At 54.3% G+C, this 27,425-nt stretch overlaps 1 protein-coding gene across 2 annotated transcripts in view; it reads right to left on the bottom strand.

Annotated features, from left to right (window-relative positions):
- Positions 1-27,425, bottom strand: part of OSBP2 (oxysterol binding protein 2) — a 366,039-nt gene that overhangs the window by 30,103 nt on the left and 308,511 nt on the right. For both annotated transcript variants that reach the window (XM_084649482.1, XM_084649481.1), the window contains exons 5-8: positions 26,295-26,412; positions 24,111-24,177; positions 22,453-22,620; positions 14,179-14,424 (exon numbers count right to left, since the gene is read on the bottom strand). In XM_084649482.1, the coding sequence (XP_084505608.1) occupies positions 14,179-14,424; positions 22,453-22,620; positions 24,111-24,177; positions 26,295-26,412 (599 nt within the window). The remainder of the gene's footprint in view (positions 1-14,178; positions 14,425-22,452; positions 22,621-24,110; positions 24,178-26,294; positions 26,413-27,425) is intronic.

Below are 27,425 nucleotides of genomic sequence, written 5' to 3'. Positions count from 1 at the left end.
TCTGGGGGTATCCGCAGTCCTCGGTCTTCACCTGCCCTTGTGGCCAACTGCAGCCCCAGAGTCTAGCCCCTGGCCTCAGGGCAAGCCACAGTCTGCATAGGGCCACGCTCCTCCAAGGCCAGGTGCAGTGTAAGGGGGCAGGGGGGAACCCAGGCCTGCCCACTACTCTGGGTCCTGGCCCAGGGACCCTCTGGCAGCAGCCATGTCCTGCCCTCCTTCTCTCCCCTCTACTGCTTGCACTCCCTGGGCCACTTCCCCTTTGGCCCTTGCACCTTCTCAGCCCTTCCGTTCAGGGGCCTCAGCCTGGCAGGCATCAGGCTGGAGCTTTCCCTCTGCTCCCCTGAGCCTGCCCAGTGCTGCTCTACCTCAGGTGGTATCCCTGGGAGCTAGTCCTCCTCCATTGCTTGTCAGGGAGAGACTCCTGTCTCCTCTGCTTTGCAGCCTTCATATAGGGCCCAGCCTGGCCCTGACTGGCTGCTTCTAAGCCTTCTCTGATTGGCTGGGTTCTGCACAGCCCCTCCAAGGGCTGCTATTAACCCTTTGTCCGCCAAAGTGGGGCAACTGCCCCATTATAGGCAGCAAAGGATTCAGCTCTCCTCGGTGTGAGAAGGGTTCTGTTTGTCCGGCCATCACAGCCGGCGAGAAGGGTGGTATCCGAAGTTGGCAGTGATTAGATTTCATCGGTGCTAACAGATCCCAGGCTGGGAGGAGATTGGGATGATGTTTCCGATGGAACACAGACTGGTCCTGATGGAGCCCAGTGCTTAGGGGCTTTCTTGTCGGGCATCTGGGACTTAGGACATCCTAAGTCCTCATGGGGTGAGCTGGTAGGCTTGTTACAACTGAGTCCAATGGCTTTGAAGCGCACTTTGTGGAAGACTTAGTCTCATGCTTATGAGAGTGCTTCCTAGCTTCCTGACAAGGCTCTATTGTGGAGTCTGCAGGGGTGGATTCTCCCGCAGCAGAGTCACACTTCGCAGCAGGAGGCGCACTCCTTGCTGAATCAGGCCGATGTACAGGGTCATTGCCCGGCCTGGGTATTTGCAGAGACAACGTTCCTGCCCTTCTCGACTATGGCTGGGGAACAACGAGCAGATACTGCACCTCGCTGCGACGCGAGCTTCCCCAAGGCAGTGCAGACGGCACTGGTGGTCGCCGCTGATGGAGAACGATCGCGGGCAGGAAGCACAGAATCTGAAGCCCAGAGACCTGGGCACAGTCATGCACCCTCCATTCGGGGAGGCTAGCCCCCCACCACACCTCTAGCACCCAAGACCCCGCCCCCACTCTGCTCATTCCACTCTCTTGCTCTTGCCAGCCAGCCTGCCGGCAACCGCTTCAAACCCCAGCCAGCGCCTGGAGTAGCCCTGAACCCTGGCCGGCCTGCTGGTACCCCGAGCAGTCTGGAAGAGCTCTGAGCCCCAGCCGGCTGGCCAAGCCCCAAGCCCGGGCCCCCCAGAGGAGCTCTGAGACTCATCACATGGCCCAAGGCTGTCTCAGGGAGCATTAGCAGAGGTTTGGGGAGGCTTAGCCTCCCCTGGCCTCCATTACCCGCTGCCCATGGCTGGTTGGCAGGGAGGGTGGGTCATTGTGTGGGGGACTGATAGTTTGGAGGAGGGGTCTGACAGAGCAGAGGGAGGCTGTGTGGCAAAGAGGATCAGGGTGGATGCTCTGGGCACAGGCAGCAGCATGCTGATGGGGTGAGGGGGGAGAACTGGAGCATTTTAAGAGATGATCTGGGGAAGTGACTGAAAAGGACACAGTTCAAGGCCCCGTCCCAGAGCTCATTCCCCAGAGCCCCTGTAGAAGCTGGGAAATTACATTTCTGCCTTTATCATTTTCCTCCTTTTCCAGGGATAGAATGACTGGATACCCTGGATTCCAACCAGGCTGGAGCCCACACAGCCCTGCCTGGTTTCACTTCCCAACCGGCAGCATCTAGGACACCAGCGCATCAGGGAAGAGTGTTCAATTGGGGCTCCCTCTGCTGGCTGGTTTGGACCTCAGCAGCATCAGCCTGAAAATGAATGTCAGTTTGTTCACCAAATTATGCAAGTTGTTTAATTTATGTAGATTAACACCCCTCCCCCACCCAAGAAGGGATATTTGGAAGCTGGAGGACATTCCTCTGCAGACGAAGAGCTGGCCTACACTTAAAATGCTGCAGCCTATGCCGAGGGGTGAGGTTCTCCACCTCCCTGAGAATTCGTCCATAGACCTAGCTCTGTCCACACCAGGGTTTGGGTCGGTTTAACTGCATCACTCAAGGGTGTGGATTTTTCCACATCCCTGAGTGACATAATTATACTGACCTAATTTCCTAGGGTAGACCAGGCTTAACGTCTAACCTGCACCTAGCGGCCGGTCACATTTTAGGTCTTCATTTGACAATGTTCCTTGAAGAAGCCTCCTTTCATAGGGAGAGTGCCATGCGGCTGTGCTATCATTTCGCAGCGTGTGGGGTACTCAGACCCCCCCTCGCACAGAGCAGTCGCACGTTATCAGACCTATCATCCTAAATCAGCCAGTTGCTGCTCAGAGTTTTTTCCCATTGCAGGGAAAGACAATCACTTTCAAGGTCATGGAAGAGGCACCTGCTACACGGGCAACAGCACTGCCCTGTGACAGTGGGAGACAGAGGGAGAATTACCTCTCAGCAATAGAGGTGTAGATGCAGGACAGTATCTCAGACAATGGGCATGGAGACAGCCTAGTCCTGCTGCTGGGGCCCTTCACATGTTCCCTGGAGAGCTCCTTTTTAAGAGGAAAACAAACATTTCACCACGAAGCACGGGGCCTGCTACTATCCCTAAATGGCCCCCTCAGGGACTGAGCTCACAACCCTAGGTTTAGCAGGCCAATGCTCAAACCACTGAGCTATCCCTCCCACCCTGGAACTTGACACAAAGTCTTCAGAAGAGAAAGGCTTTGTGCATGATCCCGCTGTGCCACTTAGCCCCTGGCAAGTTAGTCCGCAGGAGCCATGGCTGTTCCAGACACCTGCATGTCCCGGGGAGCGGACACAGCAAGGCTGGTGAAGGACCAACAGCAAAGCGATCCCCTCCCATGATTTCCCAGGCATGGCTGAGGTAAACGGTGGGTCAGTTTGTTGCAGAGGTTTTGCACAAGGCAGGTTTTCTGTCAAGACAACTAGTAACTACACAATAACCGAAAGCCTGTGTTTTCAACAGCTGCCTCTCAGCTCACCCACACTTGCACAGAATTAACAAATGGCTTGATCCCTGGATGACACACAGGCGGGAACAACAGAATGATTCTAGGTGCAGAAGTGCAGAAACTGGCATTACGAGAAGCCCAGGGGTGTGCCGTTTTAATGATGCATTCCAGCTGTACCTGGCACTCCCGTGCAGGCAGGCAGGCAGGCAGCGCTGCAAGGGTTACACTGGGTCACCTCCTGCACTCAGGACCTATTTGCAAGGTTAGATCAGTTTTCACATGCTAGCTTGCTCCTTCTCCTTTGTGCATATCATTATGCAAATCTCCCTCTGCTCAGAGAGCGGAGGCCAGCAGATCAGGAGCGTGTGCAATGAAGTGCCCACTAGCTAGGCCGCTGGGGGACTGGCATAGAGCTAGTGAAGAGAATCAGATGATCTGTATGCACTCTAGTCTGAGGTCAAGGTATTTAACTGCTTTACTTGCAATGCTCCAGTAACTGGTGCCCCACAGTGAAAAGTCCCATGATTAGAGCCCCACATTCTGTCTGCTCAGCACAGGAGACCAGAGGCTGCAGCTGGCGGAGAGCTGCAGCCCATCTCCCTGGGGCCACTGCAGGATCATTCCCACAAAACCCTAATGTTAAATCCCAAGCAATAGGCTCCTGACAGTCCCCTTGGAAGACGGCATTATCCACTGCAGCCCGCTATCCAATCCTGGCTGTGGGCACAGACAGAAGTTTCTCTCCCTTCATTGTGTGCCCTCATACTGCTCTCTGCCAGCTGAAAGAGTCAAAGGGCATGCTGGGTACTGGCCTGCAGATGAGCCCACACTACCCACAGAGACCAGGAGGACTGTGGCATAGGAGGATTGTGTTTCTCAATGCCCTCCCTTCACCACAGCACTATTTAAAGGGGGACAGGCCAAAGTAGCGTAATTTAACAGGGATGGAGAACACAGGTATCAGTTAAACTGGGGGGGTCTGAGCAGCATGGTGCACAGGAGGCAGGGCTGCCTGGACATTCCCGGCCCCTGGCAGGGATGTTTGTGGTCACTGGGCTGTGGAGGAGTGGCAAACATCACAGGACTGACTCCTGGCTATTCACTCAGCTAGAAATCAGTGACCTGCCTCGGTGGGTGGGGCACAAGACCCTGTTTTAAATACGTGGCCTGGAGCCTGCTCACACCCTTTACTGGTTGACGGGGCACTGTCAGCAGTGGCCAAGAGTGGAGAAGGCTGATGTGCCAACCTACAATGCTGAAGGGCAGGCTGGATGGTCCTAATCAGCTGGCAACCCATCACAGGCCAGAGCTTTCACCACAAGGGCTCCAGCCAAAGGGAGATGGCTGGTACACAGAGAGTATAACAGCCTACTACAGCTGCCAGTTAATTGAGTTATTCCTTTAGCTCGAGTGCCAGAGGCCTGTACTTTGGCGGTGAAGGTCCCAGGTTCAGACACTGCTCAGAGCTCACGGTGGGGATCCATACAAAGAGCTTTGTTAGGAGACACGCTGGGGTATTCCCAGGGCTGGAATGTGCCAGCTGCACCACCTAGCGTACTGAGTCTGCTGTCTGTCTCATACCACTGAATTCAGGGAAAGATTAACTCCCCGAGCACCACTCGGACACCTCTGGCACACTCGTAAAGGGCCACACACAAGCCCCCTTGATGGCCATGACCACAGAGCAGTAAAGGGTTAATGGACGTACAGGGCCAGACACGAACCCACAACCTGCTGCACTGATGGTAGTGGACCAAGCAAGGGGCAGCTTATCGTACATGCCGAGCATAGAAAGCAGCACTGGCAAATTTGCAGCAGTGTTATTTGGATGGCTTCATGTACTGAGAACGATGAGCCCTGGGGCACATAACCGCGTGCTTTGTCTTTGCCAGGAAGGTCTGGCCGGGGGGCCAACTCTGGGGTAGGAGACGTAGCTTTGTTTAGTTAAAGATCGATAATGCATGGCGCATTAAACAATTCACAGGCCCCCTCGGAAGATGCTGCTGCTCCATAAATAGTGGAAACAGAGGCCAGTCCCTGGCAGCAATCTCACAGGAGCTCAGCAGTTTTCCAGGAAGATCCACCCAGCTTGCTTCAGCAAAGCTTTGGAAGGGCTCTTCCCTGACCTATGGCTTTCCTGAGAGGAGGAGGGCCCCTGGTGACTAATGTGAGACACCTCCATCCATCTTTAGGCACCTCACTTGGGGGCTGGACTTTCAGAGTGGAGGGTGCACAAGTGAGCTGTTCAGGTGCTGAGATGGCTGCATTCAGGGCCATCCCTAGCTATTGTGGTGCCCTATGGAGCCCTGTAGGGGGGCTGTGGGGGACCCCAGGCCTCCATGGGGGAGGGGGGCTGGCTACTTCCTGCAGTAAGTGGAGTGACCCAGCCCCAGCCTGCTCCACTCCCCTGGCTCCCAGGCTTGGGGGAAGGGGGGGGGAACCACGCCCCAGCACTCACGGGCTGTGTGGCTGGGAGTCAGGGGAGCGGAGCAGGCTGGGGCCGGATCGCTCCACTTACCACGCTGTGAGTGCGGGCTCGAGCCTGACTGCAATCTTCAGGGGAGTGGGGGTGGGGCGGGGGGGGGGCGTCCCTAGGGAAGAGCTGGAGCAGCACGCAGCTGCGCAGGGCACCAGGAAATTTGGTGCCCCACGGAGCTGCGTGCTTTGCGTATGAGTAAGGACGTCCCTGGCTGCATTTAGGTGTCTAACGGGGAGGTGCCTGAGGGAGAGAATTTTGGCTTAAAATGCCCAAAAGGTGACAGCCCGGCAAAAAAGTTACAGGGAACAAAACCCCAAACAGTCCATTTTGGCTTGAGGGGAAGCCAACCCTTCCTCCAGCTGGATCAACCTCTTCAGCAAGAGCCTTTGTGTCTGTCCAGGCCAGGCCAGGCCACCCCACGGCTACAGCCCTTGGTTTTTCTGCAGGCAAACTGGCCTTGTCTATGCACACCAGTTGCACAGATTTTACCCAAGCTGTTTATGGATTGCTCGTTATTTGTATCACGGGAACACCTCTGGAGCCCAGCTGAGAGCAGGGTCTCGTACATCCTTTGCTTAGCAAGACTGTCCCAATGGGGCGAGAGAGAGTCAAGCCACCAGGCAACGGCTTATTACCAAAAGGAAATTACCAAACGGGCGGAGAACACTGAATTAAACAAGCTGTTGCAGCACACCCAAGCTGGCTTGCTGTTTACTCCCAGCCACATCCATCAGACCGTGCCCAAAACCTGCACTGTGGCCCCTGCTGCACAATCTACCTTTGTCACATCTGTGGGACTGATTGTTGCTGAATGCATGGTGTAAAGTAGAGCCCCATAGAGTGTCTAAATGGGCCCCAAAAGCCTCTCTTCTACCCGCTCCTCTGAGCGTTGTTGTGATGCACGTCTCTGTGAGGGAGGTATTGCTCTCGCAGCCACAACGTGATTTGTTCCTGTTAAGCCATGCCAGCGTAAGGAAGGCTGAGCGAGGTTTGCAACACCTCCAGAGCGGATTTTTAATAGAAGAGACATTTGGTGCATGAGGCTGGAGGTGAGCAACGGGGATCAGCAGCCGATTGCTGACTTCCCAACACAGCTCTGCCAGTCCTGACCTGCAGCACAGCATTCCCTGCTGTTCCAGTCCCGAGGCCTTCCCGCCACAGCTCTGCTGATGAATCTCAGCCTGACCTGCAGCCCTGCCCCTCCCTGTCGGCCTGGGTTGGTGGTGTTGTGATGAGAATTGATATTCTGAAGAGAAAAGGCAGCAAGTTATCAAAGCTCATTCTCGTTGTGAGGGGTAGTTTTGAAGTCCACTCTCCAGCATTGGTGGGCAGGCTGGTTAACTCACTGGTCCACTCGGCCCCTAGCAGAACTGGGGGCTTCCTACTGGTCCCCTACACGGAGCGGATGCTGGAGAGCCAGCCAGTCCTGGAGGATGCCAGCATTCCGCAGTTCCTGTACCCTGGCTGGAGGGCGGCATCTGGGATGTACCACAAGGTTTCTGATGAGAATTATGCAGATGCCCCATTTGATTTGTTCTTCACCTGATGAGCCCATCATTGAAGCCATTTCAAGCTACTTCCTTTCTGGAATGTTCAAGTGCATTATGGGAAAATCCTGGCCTTGCAGCCTAACATCAGTAGGGTGCGGCAGGGATGGGCTTCCTAGATCTTGAAGAGATGCTGTGTGAGAAGCAGCCGGCAGGGCAGACACTTCTTTCACTGGCTTCTGAAGTCTCCAAACACCTACCACACGCACCAGCCTTCTCCACACCAACACCTCCTCTTCCTGCCCTCAGCAAGGCCCAGCGGCCCCGCTGCTGACAGCGGTTTGCATGCTTGTGAAGAGAGGGTGAAACCATTTTCAATGCTATGGCAGGATAAGCAACTCAGAGAAGCCCTGGAGCCTAAGCCTGGTCCATGGATCCAGCCTCACACTGCTCCCCAGCTCTGCCCTGGAGGGGCTCCCTGGCCTCTCTGCTGGGCCACGCAGGGCCAGCTGTGGTCGTTGACTTGGTGATGCGGACTGACCCAAAGCCCAGCTTATAGCAACGCTTGTGGTGCTCTAGGCTGGCCTGCTCTGCTGCACCTTGCCCCTGTAACCACAGGTATGGGAGAGGTTACAGCACAACCCTACCAAAATAGGCCAGCCTAGAGAAACTGCTGCAAGCAAGGTGCACAATCTCTAATGGCTGAACGATTCCGCCCAGCCAGGGAGCCAGAATGGCTTCAGTGGGATAGGAAATGGGGTGGCAGATCCAGAAGGTGAGCGTGCAGCTTGGAGACAGGGTGAAGCCCTGAGCACTAAGCAAGCCAGAAAACCCAGGGTTCCCCTGTCCTATCAGCCGACCCCTCTCCTCTTAACTGCCTCCCTTACAGGAACTTTGCCACTGAATTCAGATAAGAAGGGATTACGCTTCCCCACCCCCACCCACTCACCCCCTTGGTGATTCCAGCAAAGTCTGTGAAACATCTTGGAGCGCTTAGACTAAACAATGCCTTGGCATCACTGGACCTTGGAATCGCAAGCAGCCATTTAACCGGAATCGTGGGTTTTCCCACGGGCTGGGTTTCCATTGCAATGAGTAGGAGACAACGAGACGTCAGCCCCATGTGTTACACCAACTCCCATTAGCCAGGTCCCGGCAATGCCGCTTGAAATCAGCATCTTTCTACACCAGCCTCACAAATCGCTGCTCAGTCCCAGCCTCCCCTTCATGGGAAAGGGCACCCAGAAGGTGTTTACGGTCACCTCCAGCAGCTTCCTACGGAATCTCATTCTCCTCCCGCCAGGCCTCGGAGCTGGATCTTGCCTGGAGACGGTGCTGGTTTAAGTGATGGATGATCTCAGGACATGGTTGAATACCCACGCCCGTGATCTCAGACCGACTGGAGGCCCTCAACATCCTGGATTGCAAGGGGCTGATGACCTCTCCCTGGGAGCTGGTGGGGGTGGATGGAGCTGAACAAAGCTAGCTTTGTTCCTTCGTCTGGAAGAACTCTCCCAGGGTTGGGATGGACACCTGCTCCTCTTCTTCAAAGGCTCTCCATGTTCCAACAGGGCTCGGTCCTGTCACACAGCTCCTTCCATAGCAGGTGGCCAGGAGGGATCAGAAGATGCTCTGGGCAACAGCATTTAGCAGCATGCTGAACCCCCAGTCGTACAGCTCCTTCTCAAGCAGCACAGAGTGCAGTTTTCCTGCTGTCCTAGGGGCTACACAGAATAGGGTCCTGGGTGAAAAGTGGCTGGCTCAGGCTCCATCCAGGGAGGAAGGGGGCAATGCTGAATGACGAAGAGAAGCACTGGATGAGTGGCTGCCTCACTGTGGATGTGGGCCTTTGCCCTCCAATTGTCACTGGGCACACAATAACGGTCACTTTCCTTGGCTGTGGTCCCCCTTTCCTATCTGATGGGGACATAATCTGCAGTGTCAATAAGCGATCTGGAGTGGAGCACGCTCTGCTAGCTCAGAACACAGCAGTGCGGGCCATCACACCAGGGCTCTCCGCTCTGCACTGGCATCAGCTCAATGGGAAAACCTGGCTCTCACTCAAAGCCCTAAACAGGCTTGGAGTGGCTGCATCTCTGCCTCCCAGAGCCACAGCAAGTGGGTGGGAGAGGTCCCCCGGCTCTGTGAGGATGCGGGACAAGGAGATTCCCTCCAAGGATGGGCCATTCGACTCAGATGCCTTGACTCCAGGGAAGGGGTCAGTACCAGAAACACCTCCTTGACTAGCTGTATTGTTGGCCGAGTAACTGATGGCTTAGATTTCACCCTCTTCAGCCTCTCCAGGAGAGGTGCCTCCAGTACTAGGCTCACAGTGAAATCACTCGACAGCAAGATAGCCGATACTCAAATGCTGGGTAGCCAGGAACATGACTCCCAGGTAGCAGGCCTTTCCAGGCCTTTGGCTCTCAGAAGGTGGAGCCCAAGATGAGTGAGCAGCCTGGCATTGGAGAAGGGGACTTGTGCCCGGGCTCATCCCTGCAGCATGTGCCTTCCTGCCCCGTCAGAGTAAGTCGAAGCTGGAATGGTGGCGGGCGAGTGGAGCCTCTTAGTAGATGTGGCCCGGGAGGAAATCTCAGCTCCCCAGGATGTGCATGGAGAGAAACTGAGTGGAGGCCTGAGGTGTAGCTCTGCCCTTCCTCTCGGTGTCCAAGGAAGCCTGCACTAAGCTCTCCAGGAGGCACGACTCCAGCTGGCTTCTCTAGCTTTCCGAGTGCTCTTGGAGAAGGAGCGACACGTGGAGCATCTCTCGGGGATACGTCCTGCTCCTAGGCAGAGGGAGTGCCTGGTGTTCACACAAGGGGCAGGTTTGGACCCAGGATATTTAGACACTACCGGGTATGGGGCTAGCCCCACTGAAACACCGAGAGACATACATTATGCAAACAGGCAGTAACTATCTGACTAACGACATGAACTCACTCAGACTGCTACCCGCCTTCCCCAGCCCAGTGAGGCAGGCAGCACCACAGGGGTTCCATCTCGCTGTCACTGGCAGGAAGAAGGACCCAAGGGGCAGTCAAGCCCACTCTGCCCTTTATTGCCCCCGGGGGGGGGGACGGACAGGGACTTGAGGACACCTATGGCTCAGGTGCGGCCCAAAAAGAACCTGATCTTGTGTGCACGGGGCACATGTGCACCAAGAGTGGACAATCACGCAAAGAACACACAGGGTTCTCAGCATTCCCCCTGCCCTCTGGTCTCCCATATCCACCATCCATGCACATTGTCTCCTGCAGATGGACTCTTCGCCTTTCGCGGGAACCATCCCCAAGCGGGAACGGAGAACTGCCCCAAGAACCAATCAAGCCCCGTTCTCAGCTTTATCAGAGCCCCTTCATTAGGGGCACAACCAACAGCAAAGTTATTTCAACTCCAGATTCAGTCAAACAAGATGTCTGCACCTGCCCATTTCGTACTGCCAAGTCCACCCCTGTGGGAACTGCGGATCTCCTGTACAGGGGCATGCCTGTGCCACTTTGACCACCTAGGCGGTATGCAGAAGCAAAAGGCTACACATTTCCAAGCTGCATTTCACTACGCACATTAAGCTGCCCATAGCTGACAATGTCAAACAGCTGGGCTCTGACCTTGCTATTTGTGAGCTGGGGAGGGCCAGTCAGCAGACCCTAGCAATAGATGGAGGAGTCTGGTTCACAGGGGCTCTAACTGTAGGATTTGGGGATACACTGGAATATTTTCACTCCACTTGCATGCACTTGGCCCTCCACTCCTGTTCCCATCTGCTCCCCACACAGCAGTGGCTAACCCTGCACTTTCCCGAATGCTCAGATCCCAGCAGACTCGCCCGAGCCCCAGTCTTCTCCCCTTTACATCATTTCACTCCAAGCAAACTCCACTGGAGACACCGCTGTAAGTGAGACCAGGCAAGTCCACAGGGCTGTACCTCAAGGAGATAGGGGTATGAGACTGTTCCCCTTGATGTAACACACAATGCTTTTGCCATGCAGCGCCAGCCGCTGACCGGCTGCTTCTCACACTGCATTGCAAAGGCATTTCAGAAACATTTTGACATCAAGACCAGTTTAAATCTTAAGGGAAATTTCTAGTGTAGAAAGAAGCAAGAGTTTAATACCAGAGCATTAGCTCCAGAAGACTGCCAGGGTCAGCGTCATATTGGATACGTCAATCAGGGAGCCATGTCCTGCCTTTGCAGGGGGATGGGCTGTGTTTTACATGCAGATATTCGTGTTTTGTTCAGGGTTTCACAATCTAGACCAGGGGTTCCTGCTGGTGGCTGCTCTGACAAACCCTGTCTCTCTGTTCCTGACTCCTGCAGCCCTTCATTGAGAGTCTGCTCCAGGGAAGGGGGTCGAGAACTCACCGGCCACCTGCAGAGTTCCAGGCTCCCCAGGCCCCAGGGGAGAGCCCCGGTGATCAAACGCTGCAGCCGCCTCCACTGACAAGATCCAACTCCGGCACCGCAGACACCGGCCCCAGGTGTCTCCAGAGGCTCTGCCCAGAGCTCCGAGGTGGTGCAGTGCAGGGCACCGATCCCTGCTGGCGGTGCCAGCACAAACATCAAGGTGGTGCATCTCGCTACTCTTGGTAACAGCTGGGTGCTGCAGGGAGGGGCCGCTGCTTTGTCCCCCCCCCCCCCATCTCTGCCCATGCTTTGGAGGCTATTGTGGCTGCAGAAAAAAATCCGCTGGTGGCCACATGCAACCATGGTGGCTGCATTCGAGAAACGCTGATCGAGACAAAGATCAAACAGTTCTCTTGCTCCATGGGACCTTGTTTTTCAAGATGACAAATAAACCTTCTGGATAACATAAATCACCATGTCAACACCACTGTCTACATATGGGGGAAAGAAAATAAATGGCCCTGTAAATCTATCCACCAGGAGGATGGGATGGAGCAGCTGAGAGTATTGAACAGTCACTTGTCACGAATCAATTTTCTTTATAGATCTCAACTAATTAAGCTCACCAGGTTTTAATTAAGACCTTCTGCTCGACAGGCAAGCCTTGGATACACTGGGAAGCTCGAGGATCTTCATTTGTGTCAGGGCCATGCAATGAAACCTTTTCATTCCAAAACAAGGACAAAGAAAACTACCGAGCCCCATCCAGCTCTGCAGAGACACTCGGAGCAGAGAGGAACCAGCTTGTTAAACGTGCCTCTGTGAGATTTCAAAAGACAGCAGTTTATGTGAACAGTTCAGCTGTAGCAGAGTTTCGCCCTCACTGCTATTTCCCATTCTGCTCAAACGTCAGATGAAACCCCGTCCCAAAGGCCGATGGTCTCACGGCAGAGATGAGCCTATCTGGCCTGTTTTATTGCTGGCCTGTAGCCAGTTCGGATTGAATACAGAGCACGAGAGCTACACAGTGGGAGCATGAAGCCACTAGGCGACGGAGCCCCTCAGCATTCTGGGGCAGCGCTCCCTTGATGCTGAAGGAATGCAGAGGGGAAGGAGTGTTTCAGGCCATTCCTTGCCATGGCTTTTTACTCCCCACTGGAATCAACATCACTTCCCACAGTGGCCACCAGTGACCGAGTCATCGTTCCTGCCACAGGCTGGGAAGACAACATCCTCCACGCACCGGGCACGTTTGTGAGAGTCACATGATCGCCGCCCATCCTCGCACACAGAGAATTACAGCAGAACTCACAAGACTGGCTTTGGCACTGCACGGCTGGCACCTCAGGGAGAGAAACCAGAGACCCACCTTGCCTGGGGGGCAGCGACCTTCTCGCCAAGATTCCATGGGATGACCATTTCCTCTGTCATTTGGGACAATTTTGGCATCACAAGGAGTGTTCTTCTTTCAGTTTCAATTAAAGTGTGTCCCACCCGCTCTCCTGCTGCTTCCGCATCTCTGCTGGGAGGTCCCTCTCCTCCTCTCTCTCATGCTCCGGGGGTCCCACAGGGCCCCAGCCTTGCCCTCCTCTTCTCGCTTTACACCCTCTTCCTGGGTGACCTCATGCTCTCGCACTCCAATTACCATCTCTAGCCTGATTGGCTCAGCACACCCGATCTGTCACTTCCATCCAATTCCGCCTCCCGGCCTGCCTGGCTGACACCTCCCTCTTGGGGTTACTCTTGGGTGTCTCGCTGCTCACTCAAGCTGTGCATGGCCAAAGCTGAACTCCTGGCCTTCCCCCAAAAGCTCCCTGGCTTTCACTATGATCAGTTACCATCCTCCTGCTCCCTGCACCATCCATGTACTCTGTGGGCATTACTGAACACCACACCCCCACCTGCCCAATAGCTCGGCTGGGCAGCCTTTGGAAGCCCAGCTGGTGATGCCAGGGAAACTTTTGGGCTCCCTTTAGCCTCCTGGGGGTGTCACTGCATGAGCCTGCTCCTTGACTTCCACCGGGTATCCGGTTCTGTCCCCTGCAGTTCCCTGTGACCAGCCCTGTGCCTGCTCCTAAGGGAGCAAATGGCAGCTCCCGTCAGACCCTGGGAGCAGAGGATGGAGGCACAGCCAGGTTTATACAGCGGGGGGCCTCACGCATTTTACATATGGGAACTATTGCTCCGAACCAGATTTAACTGAATGTATCCTGACGTTAGGTTCTGAACAATCAGGAGCACTCCCCTCCACAACGGAAACACAAAACCGGTTCACGTTTGGGCCTACAGATTAAGCACAACTGTTGACAGAGACAACACATCTGTGGAGAATTTAGCTGCAAAGCTCCATGTGCAAGCTCATCCCAGACCCAGGGCTGGCAATTTGGTACTTATGTCCAGCTAGTTAAAACTGCGATAGGTTGGAAGAGGCTCCCACCTCCCCCTGGTCTCCCCATCATTTCCACCCTGTTACCCTGGGGAATGCACATTTTGCTTCTGCCATCGGAAAGGGTCACTTGTGTAGGATCCGCTGCTGGGCCCATTCATAGCAATAACAAATGCAGATTGACTGCAGTGGAAGCAGGACCAGTGTGGAACAGGGGAGCCCCAGGGAACTGCTCTTCGAGGAATGCAACAGTGCTCCTGAAAGACTGAGATGAAGAGCCCCTTTCCCGCAGCCCTGCCCATACCTGCTCGCAGAGCGATCGGAAGCCAAGCTCATCTAGCCGGTCGAGTTCGTATGTTTCCCCCAGCAGGGGGTTGAACGGCTTCGCAGTGCGGTGCACAGTCGTCGAGTAGGAAGACACTGAAAATGCAGCAACGAAACACATCTGCTCGGTGGAGCTCTCGCACTTCACAGCTTTGTCCAGCAGCTCGTGGTATTCCAGGTCCTCAGTCAGCCTCTGCAGCATGGAAAGTGGCTCATTGAAGTTTACCTAATGCAGGGGGAATAGAGAGTTAGGCACGTGCACTAACGGGTGAGCAATGGGCTTCCGGCAAAGACACCGGCAGTCAGTGATCTTCAGGTAGACTATGGCCTAGCTGCTGTCCCACTGTGTCGCGTTGCACGTCCATCCCCATACACACTGCTCTCCCACACATCTAATTTTCAAGGTAACCTCCGACTTCCGGGCTTCCAGTGCTGAGCCCTCAGCCTCTCCAAGGTGACTGTGTCCTGAACAGAGATCTGGAGAGGAAGGGAACGCTCTAATTCGCCAGAGCAACCGGAGCGCACTGCCACCCAGCTCCGCTCCTTGCAACAGTTCCAGTGGCTCCATGGAGCCGGGCTCATGCTCCAGGGGGGCCCAGCCTGCTTCACCTGCCCTGCACCCTGTGATCCCGCTGGCTCCCCCACCCACCACCTGCTCCTCTCGGCCTGCCCGCCGGCTGGGTCTTGGGGGTGTTTGGTGGGTGGGTTGTGTGGGGTGGCATGGGCCTGCCCCCAAGGGGAAGGGGCATGCTGGCAGCACAGGGCCAGGCAGGCCACTGTGCGTGGGGCAACTGCCCGTTTGTAAATAGTGCCCTTGCATTGGGTGGAGCAGGGCCACTCCTGCCATGCCATGCCCCATTGCCCCTGGCTGGCCCCTCGCTCCAGGGACTGACCTCCCCACGCCAGGCTCTGTTGCCTCCGTGGGGGCCCACAAATAAGTTTGGCGCCGGGCCCACAGAAGGTCAATCCGGCCCTGGCTCCTTGTGCTTCACTCTACAGTCTCTTCCCCTCCTTAGTCTGGATTTTCCCATCCCCCTCCATGTGGGAGCTGCAGGAAACCTCACTTAAAACAGTGCAACAGCATGTGTGGGCGGCTGCTACCAATGAATGGCAAGGCGGTTGGGGACTGCTGCCAGGTGGGGTGGAGTGAAGGGGTACCTGCCGGGGGAGGCCAGATCTGCTCAGACACAGCGAGTTGCCCAGGCTGCCCTCTCAGTTTAACTCTAGTGTTAAGGTGAAGAGGGTGGTTCATGCCTGGCTCCTAGGCTCTGCATCACATCACCAGGGCTGGGGGGGCTTTGACTAGCATGGCCAGGATCAGCAGGGAACAGTGTGACCTGGGACTTGGAGACCCGCACGGACTGACACTCTCAGCTGCATCCTGTGTTGCGCACACAGACACTTTCCCCTCGAGAGCTAGAACTGGCACCAGTCACCCAGGCCAAACCGGCTCAGAAGAGAGTCAAGAAGTCAATGGGCCCGAGACCTGACTTCCCCTCTGGCTTGTAGAGGGCGTCCCTCCAGGTCTGGGCCGAGGCACATTAGCAGGGAAGTGAGTGTGTCTCTGGGGGAAGAACACCACCACCGGCTAGCTTCTATTTACAACCCACCCCCAAGGAGCCTTTCCCTGGCCGAGGGCGGGCCCCTCTCACTCAGCACCGCTTCCCGTGTCAGCACAATGGGGTTACTCAAGGACCATAGACAGAGGCCTCCAGCCATTGCCAGACTCACTCAGCAGCTCGAGTCTGATCGCCCACAAACAGGCTGCCAGCCCAGCCCGGCCTGCAGCTTTATTAATAGCAAGATGAAAACCAGCTGCTTCCTGGGCCACACAAAATCAGAGGGAAGCAGTGCACCAATTCCCCCTTCATTCTAGTACGTGATTGCACACTCCAGAGGGTCCTCAAGCTGGGTACACAACTCCTGGGCCAGGGGACAGAGGGGATGTGATGCCAGGTGGTTAACGGCAGGTTCCAGGAGAACGTTCCAGGTTTTAAAAGTAAGGCAGTTTGAAAAGCCAGGTACCAAGCCTACCTAGTGCAGAGCTAGAGGAGAACCAACCTGAACTATCCAACACCGGAAAAGAGTCCCTCTCCAGGGCACTCTCTGTACTGCACATTAGCTCCTATTACTGCAACCAGCAGAGCTGCATCAATGCAATCCCTAGCACACACGGGCAAGGATGCTCTATGCCCTTGCTTTTCAACCTTTTTTCATTTGCAGACCCCTTTGGAAATTTCAAATGAGGTGCAGACCCCATTGGAAATCGATCGTCTATACATAGAGTTGAATTCTGTTCTGTCAGTTTTCAGTCTAAGTCTTTTGCGGACCCCTTAGACATAGTCCGTGGACCCCCTGTTGAGAATCATTGCTCTATGCCATGATTTGCACCTCTGCAGCTTGCCCTGGTTTATAGCAGAGCTCAGCTTCCTGGTGCAATATGAGCTTGCCTGTCTGCACTGGAGGTTTGTGCTTGTGTAGCTGCACCGAGGGCTGGAACTGGGGCAGATCTTCAGCCGAGAAAGACCTCCATAGGAAAACAGAGAGCTTTGAGATAGTCCAGAGAGCCACAGCTTTGAAAGGACTCTCTCTAATAAGATTTAAATAACAATGGCTTAGTGATCTGACATCCCTGAATTCCAGATACGGGCAGTGATTAAGCTGGGCTTTCTGCCCTGCCTAGATCTCAGGTGTGAGACACAGTGAACAGAGAGCCATCAAAAGGGAAGAGGTACAAGGAGCGAGTCAGAGACTATTTACTGTAACGGTGGGGCTGGGAGCAGGGAAATGCTGCTGCTGTGCGCTCTGCTTCTATCCCCTTTGCATCATTCATCACAGACCCAATGGTGGCAGCTAGCAGAATGCAGGTGTCTCACTTCAGGGCTGAGGCCAAGATGACGACTCTTCTGCCTTCGCAAATTTCTGCCTCTGCAGGTCACCTGAATAATTCCACACTCGCTCTTCCCGCCAAACATGTTTGATAGACAGAGCTGGAGCTCAAGCCTGATGCCATGCTGCAGAAGGGATCACGGCTGGACATCCTGCAGCAGCACGAGGCATATGGGGAGAGGGGAGACTACACGTACACAGCTAACTTTTTGTTGCACAGCTAATTACTTCCCTCTCCCTGCTTCTATAAATAACCAGCAATTAAATCCTCAGCCCAGCACCTCCTCTGGGTCCAGAGCTCTCTCCACTCCAGCTGCAGCCTGCATGCAGCTAAAATCATTCCTTCTTTTGCTTATCCCACTAAACTGGAAGGATGATGCTCTTGCTAAACGCAGCGAAATATTCTGGAATCATTATTTGTAGAGATCTGATCGTAGGTCTCTTTCTTAAAGCAACACTGTCAGAGCAAGTCTACCCCTGAAAGTTGATGCTGGGGAAAAAAACAGCTTCAGGAAAACCTAAGACCAAAAGAAATGTTACCATGAAATTTTAAAAGGTTTCCAATAAATATAAGTTTAAAAAAAAAAAGTAAAGTGTCCTCTGCAGTGTTAGCACCAGGCTAGTGCATAAGAACCAGAACATGAAACTAACTAAAAGCAAAAGAGAAACTGATCAGACCATGTTACAATTACAGCAGAGACACGGTGGGCGGGGTCCTATCTTTCTCTCACCAGCAGAAGTTGGTCCAGTAAGACAAGCTTTCAAGCCACACAGAACTCTTTTTCGGGTCACTCTTATCTCTCTAGTATCCTGGTGCTGACACATCTACACCTACGCTGCACTATTACAGCTGGCCAGGGTTTTGACTACATGTTTTTTCACAAAAAGGAAAAAGCCAATTCACTGGAACGGTTAATGGGAAAGGGTCAGTTTTGACCTGAAAACCACAGACACAAATGTATCAAAATTGTTAAGATGTCTTGTGTCAACATTTTATAAACAAAAAGTTTGGGGGGGTTTGTTCAGAATAACTTTTCTTTTAAAAATGTAACTTCATTTATAGTGAAAAGCGTAAAGAAGAGTGGTCAAAATTGAAATTGTCAATTGACCCAAATCAGATGGTCCATTTGAGAAGATTTGGCTTTGTCCTGATTTGGTATGGGAAAAATGTTTTAAATCTCAAATTCTCGTGAGATGGGAAAACCGCTTCCCCCTCAGCCCTAGTTTATTTTTATGTACATATTTCTTAAAATCTGGTCAGTGTCCCTCTGAGATTTAGCATATCCTAAATGGTCCTGCTTTGAGCAGGGGGTTGGACTAGATGACCTCCTGAGGTCCCTTCCAACCCTGATATTCTATGATATAGGCAATAGGATCCTTAGAGCATCCTCAAAACTTTGAGGTAGAGAGCTAAAGGAAGAGTTAATCGGCTGTGTCGAAAAGGTTGGTTTCCTTGCACATTTACAATACAGCCTTTACAAAATGGGCAAAGCTCTACCACCTTGAGAGAAGTCGCTGAAGAGAAATCAGGCAAACTGATTCATTCCAACGTACAGTACCAGAACCAACCCAACAGCTGCTCCAACAACATTGCACTTTCAATGGGAAATCAAAAATCTTCCCACTGATGAATAAAGTTTAATCCATCAAAAATGCAAAACTCCCACAGCTGATTTATTGCACATTCCATTTTGAGACTGCAGAGATATCAACTCACAATGAACATCTGCAGGCACCTGTTCAATTGCACAGAAAGATTTCAAATCTCTCAGGTCATATAGGGAGGAGATGGGGTCTGGAAAAATGCTCTATGGAATGGCAAAAAGAAAAGTCTCTAAGGTGCTACAAGTCCTTTTCTTTTTGCGAATACAGACTAACATGGCTGCTACTCTGAAACCTGTCTCTGTGGAATGGAAGATCTATTAAGCTCCTTACATCTGCCACTGGTGTGCAAATGGGGACTAGGGAACAAAAGAACCAGCCCGGGAAATATTTAGAAGTGCATATAAGACATTAAGAATTTCTCACATTCACTATCCTGGCGCTATTAACTTGGGAATGACAAAGGACTCTGACACTAATGCACAGCACCCAGATCAGTCCATTGCAACCTCCTACTGATTTGTACTGCACTAGAAGCAAATGCATCACAGATACTGGCTTTAAATTGCCCTTTACAATTGCAGCCTTTCCCAAGAGTTTATTGTTCTCAGAGTAAATATCTCAAATGAAGGTAACTGGGGCAGCCCTCCCCAGACTTCAAATGGGAGCTCAGTGCCTCGCAGAACTAGGTCTTTGTGCTGAGGATGCTGAGTGTATTGATGGAGGGGGAGGACAGGCAGCTGTGGTCACTGTTAGGTCCCATCGGTTTGTTTACAGCACAGGGGTTAATGTACAGTTTACTGGGGACAGCAACTTGGGGAAGCTGTGTGGATTAATTTGCCCTGTTGGGGCTTATTGTAATTAATTCCCACAGGCTGACAGATGACATTATTGGGGCAGGCAGAGCATATTGTTCTCACATTCCTGACTCTGCATTAGTAATTCCCGGGATGTTCTGATGGACAGGAAAGGTATAAATTGCTCCAAACTGCAGATGCAGCAGCTGCTGGTATTTTTACACCATTCCATTAGGTCTAGGCACATTCCTGTACACTTCAAACTTTCCCCTGAAATGGATATTGCAGAAGAGTCTAATGGGCTGCCCAGGACTGCGGTGTATCTGCTGGAGAACACTGTGGGAAAGGGATGGAGATCTACCACTTAGTGCCACACAGGCTGTTAGACCACATACAGGCACAGCCCCCAGGAGGGATAACGGGTGTTTTCCCCAACAAAATGCACAAGCTGCCATAACAGGGCATTTGCCCTTCTGACCCTGGGGGGAGGAGTCAGTGAGTTCTGTAAGAGCCGGACTTTGGCTATATGGCTACCGTGCAAGCTCTCTCCTGACTGGAACAATGGTTCTCAGGTTAGTTCTGTCCTCTGACAGGCCACGATAACCTATATTCGCTGCTGGAACTCTCCAGCGGCCATGGGCATTTTCGCTCCTGAGCCTGGCAGTGCTTAATCTTCAAATGGAGACTGGTCAGACTGCACCATGACCGTGTCCCAGGAATGGTGCTTACAGGGCCGGCCAGCAGGAGATGCAGAATCAGCCACCCATACAAGGCAATTTTCCTTTGCAAAGTGCCTTTTCTGATGCAATTTGGGGATGGATTCCTGGGCAACACTAAGGGCAGGATTTTATCTGGGTCAGCACCAGTCCCCAAAGCCTAGTGTCTCCCATGGGCACTGCTCAGCAAGGTGTTTAAGAGCATCCCGCAGGTCCCTTTGCCAGGGCCAAGCAAGAAGAACCGTGGTTCCTGCTGGGCCCTGGCACTGGGGAGTCCTCATCTGGAGTACTGTGTCCAGTTTTGGGCCCCACACTACAAGAAGGATATGGAAAAATTGGAAAGAGTCCAGTGGAGGGCAACAAAAATGATTAGGGGTCTGGAACACATGACTTATGAGGAGAGGCTGAGGGAACTGGGATTATTTAGTCTGCAGAAGAGAAGAATGGGGGGGGGGGATTTGATAGCTGCTTTCAACTACCTGAGGGGGTTCCAAAGAAGATGGATCTAGACTGTTCTCAGTGGTAGCAGATGACAGAACAAGGAGTAATGGTCTCAAGTTGCAGTGGGGGAGGTTCAGGTTGGATATTAGGAAAAAGTTTCACTAGGAGGGTGGTGAAGCATTGGAATGCGTTACCTAGGGAGGTGGTGGAATCTCCAAAGCAGAACCACATCTAACGGGCTTGGGAATGTCCCTCAGCATGTCACGCACCCTAGGAGCTTTGCTCAGTGGTTCAGAGAGCTCTCTAAAGCATGAATTCCAGTGTCACCTACCTAGACCTAAGCAATTCTTCTCCCCCAACTGGGACAATTCACCGGCAATGCAGCTGCGGACTCCACAAAGAGGTTTCCTGGTTCAGAGTAGGAACTGGAAACTTTACTGTCAAGACAGGATTCTGCTTTCCTTTTCTACAGAGGAAAGCACTTTGAGAAGGGGACCTGAAAGCAGATGGCTGTAAACAATCCTCCGACAGGAGTAAGTAACTTCAGACCCTCCCCACGGCACAGGGGATACGTGACCCAAACAGGGGGATGCTGACACCATTGTCAGTGCTGAAAAACAACCCCATAGAGCACTGCCCATGGCCAGTGCCTCCCATCTGGGAAGAGATGAGTGCTCCATGTAGAGGTGGGAGGAGATCAAGCCAGGTCCATCATAGAATATCATGGTTGGAAGGAACCTCAGGAGGTCATCTAGTCCAACCCCCTGCTCAAAGCAGGACCAATCTCCAATTTTTGGTCCAGATCCCTAAATGGCCCCCTCAAGGATTGAACTCACAACCCTGGGGTTAGCAGGCCAGTGCTCAAACCACTGAGCTATCCTTCCCCCACATCACAGAAGGTTTTTCCATAGAGCATTTGGTGTCAGTGACAGCCTCCCTCCCCCGATGCTATGCTGTAGGGCAAACTCTGCTTTCACTACAGTCCCTCTGCTTTATCCTTCAGAAGGTGAGGAGCAAACCCATGAGTCCAGGCTGGTGCAGGGGATCCAGAAACCCAGTTTACAGGCAGAGTAGTCGCCTTCCCTGTCCCCCATCACCCACATGGGAAAATCCATTCAAACCAGCAAACCCACCAACAGGACGTAATCCCTCTGCTGCTCCTAACTCCTGCGCACGAGGCAGGCAGGGTCAGGGCAGATAGGATCAGACTGCACTGCACAGCTGACTTGCTTGAATCCTCTTAATAAGAGAGTCACAAGAGCCAACTGCCAAAAACAATTGGCAATGCAAATTCGCTCCGCTGAAGGGTCCCAAGCAGTGGCAGTTGCCCTGAGACAGGCTTGCTGGGGGGCAACTGTCATCTGAGCACTGGAAACACACAAGGAATCATTCTATTTCTTTTCCGATTAAAGTGTCTCACAATGCAAAAGTCAGACTCTGCTCAAGGCTCGTGTGCAGCTGCAGCTCTGCTGCTGTCAGCTACTTCCCAATGCCCAGGTCTCGGCAGCTTCCGTTACCTCCTTCTCTAACAGGAGGAGAGAAAACACAGCTCTCCCCCTTTCATGGAGCCTTAGCTGCTCAGTGGTGAACCCAGCCTGACCCAGAATGCTGGTGCCCCTAGCCCTACCTCTGCAGTTCAGCACTGCCTCCGATTTCCTTCTTTGGGGCCTGATCCTGGCAGACACCAAGTACCCCTCGCTCGTCACCTCCCAGGATCAGGCCCTTTCATAATGTCTGACCAAAATACTGACAGGAAGCAGCGTTCAGATCGGGTGTGGCGCAGGCGAGAGTGGGGAAGCACTCACGTACAGGCATAGGGATCTTGGACAGTTCTTTGCCAATGCAGTTTTTCATTATGCTCCAGAGGTTAAGGCTGTAGTTGGGTTTGTCTGGGATGCGCGTTCGTCTCCTCTTCTTCGGCAGGACGTCTTTGCCCGTTGATTCATTGTAGCCAGTTTTATTTGCGCTCTCAAAGACCTGGGGAAGCAGCAATCTTAGGGTCAAAGAGACAGATCAACCAACCGTAGGGTTGTCAGGCATCCGGTTTCCGACTGGAACGCCTGGTGGAAAAGGGACCCTGGCGGCTCTGGTCAGCACCGCTGACTGGGCCATGAAAAGTCCGGTCGGTGGCGCAGCGGAGCTAAGGCAGGCTCCCTGCCTGCCCTACCTCTGTGCGGCTCTCGGAAGTGGCAACATGTCCCTGCGGCCCCTGGGTGCAGGGTCAGCCAGGGAGGCTCCACGCACTGCCCCGACCCCAAGTGCCGGCTGGGCAATGCGTGGAGCCTCCCTGCTTAGGAGCCAGAGGACGTCGCCACTTCCGGGAGCCACCTCAGGTAAGCACCACCTGGAATCTGCACCGCACCCCAAACCCCTTCCCCCAGCCCTGAGCCCCCTCCTGCACCCCAACTCCCTCCTGCACCCCAACTGCCTGCCCCAGCTCTGAGCCCCCTCTCACACCCCACCTCCCTCCCTGGGCCTGCACCCTGCACTCCCTCCCATGCCCCAACCCCTGGCCCCACCCCACAGCCTGCACCCCCAGCTGGAGCCCACACCCCAACCTCCTGCCCCATCCCAGAGCCACCTCCCGCACCCTAAACCCCTCATTTCTGGCCCTATACTGAAGCCTGCACTCCCAGCCGGAGCCCTCACCCCCCCACACCTCAACCATCTGCCCCAGCCCAGGGAAATGAGCGAGTGGGGGGGGGTGAGGAGAGTGAGCCACAGAGGGAGGAGCGGAGCCTCAGAGAAGGGACAGGGCAGGGGTGAGACCTCGGGGGCCAGGGTGTTCGGTTTTCTGCAATCAGAAAGTTGGCAACCCTAACCAACCATGGAAACCTGGCGGCTGGTGACAGTCAGCTCTTGAGGTATCACTCCTGGGATCTGGCCTCTCCCCATGCAGGGCATGGGCAGCTCAGATCCAGAACGTCCCCCAGCAGGCGGCTTTGCTTGTTCTCAGGAAAGGCCTGGCGGGCTGGGCAGAAATCTGCTCGACAACAGTACAGGTGCTGCTTAACATGTGCGTGTACTGGGCTGGCTTTCCGGGTCGCCAGGGCATTTCCTCACAAGAAAGGCTCAGGAGGACCACATGTAGGCAGATATGGCCGGGTAGCCGCACTCAGCCCCCTGGCGCCACCAACCTGGCCCCAGTGCAAAGCCACCGGTGGAGGGAGAAGACTCTTTGGGGCAGAGGGGTATCACCAGAACTACGGCTGATCCTGTGTGAAGTGCAGGGAGCGCTGTGGGGGAGCTGATCCATCTTATTCTCCCCTCTGCTCCCACTTGTTTCCTGCTGAACGGACACACTTGGAATATTGTAACTGAGACTTCAGTTCCCATCTCCTCCGTTATGGCCCATTCTACTGCCCTGCGAGGGAATCGGACGGGGATTTTCCCCAAGTTGCCTTCGTCCCCTGGGGCCTGCCCCTTGTCATTACTTTCTGCCAGCACCATCTGCCCGATGCACTCACATTGTCCTCCAGGTTCCAGTCCTCAGGGTGCCCCTCGCTGGCCCCGCTCAGGTTACTGCCAGAACGCCTGCAGGGAAGACCGAGGCAGAGGGCATGGGTGCAAGCAGGCACAGAACAGAACAGGAATAGCTGCTCTGGCCATGCTGGGGCCTGATTTAACCCTCAGGATATTGCAAGGGGGCTGCAATAGGTGGAGCTCAGTATGCAAACATGCCGGAGGTTCTTATTTCTTTTCATTCTTGCTATGAAGCCAGCTGCTCCTGTGGGTCAGCGAGTGCACACCAAGGTGCATTGCTGGAAAGGATCTTTCTAAAACTCACTTCCAAGCCCTTAAAGATCCCGATTCCCAGATCTAGGATCTATGGTGCTTAATCTCATCACCAGGCCCTCTGAAACTGAAGCCAAACTGGTTTGCAAATCACACTTGGGCCCAGCTTTTCAACAGTCTGTCTCTTTAATGTAAATAGAGCTAGGTGGGAGACATTTCCTGGTGCCGGCAGGTCTCTCACTAAGAGAGATCACTGTGCCCTCCTCAAGCTCTGGCCCCCATCGCCATGGTTTGATTAGGTAGGAAGTGCAGTCTAGTGGTTAAAGCTCAGGTCTGGGGAGGCCAGGCAACCTAAGTTCTTGCTCCTGGCTCCATCATAGGTATGCCTGTGGCCCCCACCACCAAAGGCTCAGAGCCCTTCACAGTCTCTAATGGATTTAGCCTCACAGCCCTCCAGGCAGGGCTGGGCTTATCCCCACAGATGGATAGGAACTGAGGCCCAGAGAAGCTAAGTGACTTTCCCAAGCTCTCACAGGGGGCCTGTAGCAGAGCAGATAATTGATCCTGGGCCATCAGAGTGCCCTGGGCCAGCAGCAGCTCTGCTTCTGATTACCTTGGCTTGGGGGCCTGCTCTGCAAGGCTGCGGGGGTCCAGAATAGGGAGTGTTCCCTGGAAGAACTCACCGGGGCCAAAGCATTAGAATACAGGAGAAGCCATTTCCTCCCAGCCCTCCCTACAGAAGATGGAGGCCTCCGAAGGCAAGCTGGGCGCTGCAGTTCCTCCCGAGCAGGCTGGGAAAGTGGGAGGAGTCTGGGCTCCTGGATAAATAGGGCCTCCTCCCTGTTTGCAAACCAGACCCCAGTAGCTGTGAAAGGGGGGACAGGCTGGGCCCAGTCCCCGTGGCTCCTGAGAAGGAGGGAGAGGGCACAGTGCATCTCCCGCTTGTGACCCTGCATGGGAACCAGTCCCAAAGCAGGCCTTGCTTGTCCTCAGGGATTCCCTGTTCCCCTCCATCTCGTGCACTCATTGCTACCAAGGCAGTGGGTGTGCAGTGCTGCCCAGTGAGAATGGCAGCACGCGACACTTGCCACGCACTGGGTCCAATGACACAGGCCCAGCCTGGTGGGTGCTGCTGTGTGGAGCAGCTGTTTCCCCCAGAGCCCCAGGAGCCAGGGCAGCTGCTGACCTCTGTCCCCAGTGCTCTCTGGCCTGGGATCTCGGACTTCTGAAAACTCCCCCGTGCCATGGACTCCAGCCCAGATCCTCACAGGTAGACAGACTCCTAAGCTCCACTGAGCTCTCTGGAAGTTGGGAGCCTAGATGACTTGGAGGCTCTGGGCCTGTGTTACCGAGTTAGAAACTTGTCCTCACACTTGGTAAATCCCACATTCCTAATCAGGCCTCGGGGGGACAGACCAGGCCATTGGGTCTGAGATAGGGAGCCATTTACCTCTGTGGCTATTTCAAATCCAGCCCATGCTGTTCCCTCCTGATCACGGCTCTTTGCCTCATGCACAGCGGGTTGGCGGGTCTCCATCCAGTTTCTAGTGGGCAGAGTCCACACTGCAAAAACATTGCCAGTGGCCCTGACCAGCCCTGGTGGAGAGGAGAGAGCCAGCCAGAGGCTGTCCCTCCAGTCCAGGAAGAAGGGGCCTGGTGGCTCTGTCTGAGGGCACTCTGCCCTGCCAGGGGGAGAGGGCTCCACACTCTAGGCCACTGGCCAGCACTGATGTTTGAAACCTCTTGCTGCCTGCACACACAGCTGACCCACCTGAAGGGGTGGGTGTGATTAATGCAAACCAAGAGGATGCTGCCTCTACGTTATTCGTGAGAAGCCAGCCTAAGTGCCTCCTCCCCACTCTTCCTATTCGTGCGGTGGGCTCTGGGCCTGCACCACACTGTGGGTAGCTTCATACCTGTGATGTTTGGGGTCTGCAGCTACTGTGATAAAAGCTGGTGCATCCTCCATGGCATCAAAATACTCTGTCTCCTCATCTTCATCACTGGCTTCCCCTTTGGCAGGCGGCACACTCCCTGTGGGCACAAAGAACAACCTGGTCAGCGCCGCATCTTCCCCTGACTCCTCAGACAGAGCATTAACATCTGCTCCCAGACCAGAGCCCCAGTGGATCCCCACAGACCTTCGCTCTTCCCCCCTGCCCCATGGTGCTGTCTGTCTGTCCCCTTCCCTCTCCTCTCTCACGCCCAGCGTTATGCTGGCTGAAGGGTGCTGGTGGAGCTGGGTAGCCAAGTTCCCCCTAAGCTGTGTGACTGCGCAGCTGCCTATTAAGTGCCACACAGGCACTCAGGGCTGCAGCGGGGAGAGATGCCTCTCCCCAAGCCCCAGACCTGCTGCCTCTCCCTGCCGGCCCAGCCCTGGACCTGCCGCGGCTGGGGAACAGCCGCCCCTCCTCTGGCCTGGCCCGGCCCTGGGCCTGCTGCAGCTGGGGAGACACCTCTTCCCCCAGCCCAGCTGCAGTAGTGAGAGAGCTAGGGGGGGGTCCGCTCTCCCCACCGTAGCCCCACTGCACGTCAAACCCCTCATCCCCAGCCCCAACCCAGAGCTGGCACCCCCAGCTAGAGCCCTCACCCCCCTGCACCCCAACCCTCTGCCCCAGCCCTGAGCCCCCTCCCACACTCTGAACCCCTCGGCCCCACCCCCACCACATGAATGTTGTTATGTGCACCCATAGGAAGGTCACGTGTCACACAACACCTCCCTATTGCTGCACATAACAAAATTAATTCCGCACGTGGGTGGGAAAAATGAGGGGGACACTGCTGGGCAGACTTTGCTCTTGCCCAATCAGGGCACAAAACGCTTTGGTACCGCGGTGATGAGTGCCTCACAGATGCCATCAATGCCTGGATTCAGCTGGAAGTTTACCATGTGACCGGTGTGTCCCATCAAATATGGTTCAAATTTCAAAACAGACACGTTCAACTGGCAATCTGGTCAATCTCAAACGAGTTTAATGGCGTTTTTGGGGCTGTCCCCAAGGCCCCTGCTATTTGCCGGGGGGGGGGGGGGGCGGGAGGGATTTATA

This window comes from Lepidochelys olivacea (genome assembly GCF_965140295.1).
Source record: "Lepidochelys olivacea isolate rLepOli2 genome assembly, chromosome: 15".
NCBI classification, from domain to species: Eukaryota; Metazoa; Chordata; order Testudines; family Cheloniidae; genus Lepidochelys; species Lepidochelys olivacea.
This window is presented reverse-complemented; position numbering and strand designations above follow the sequence as displayed.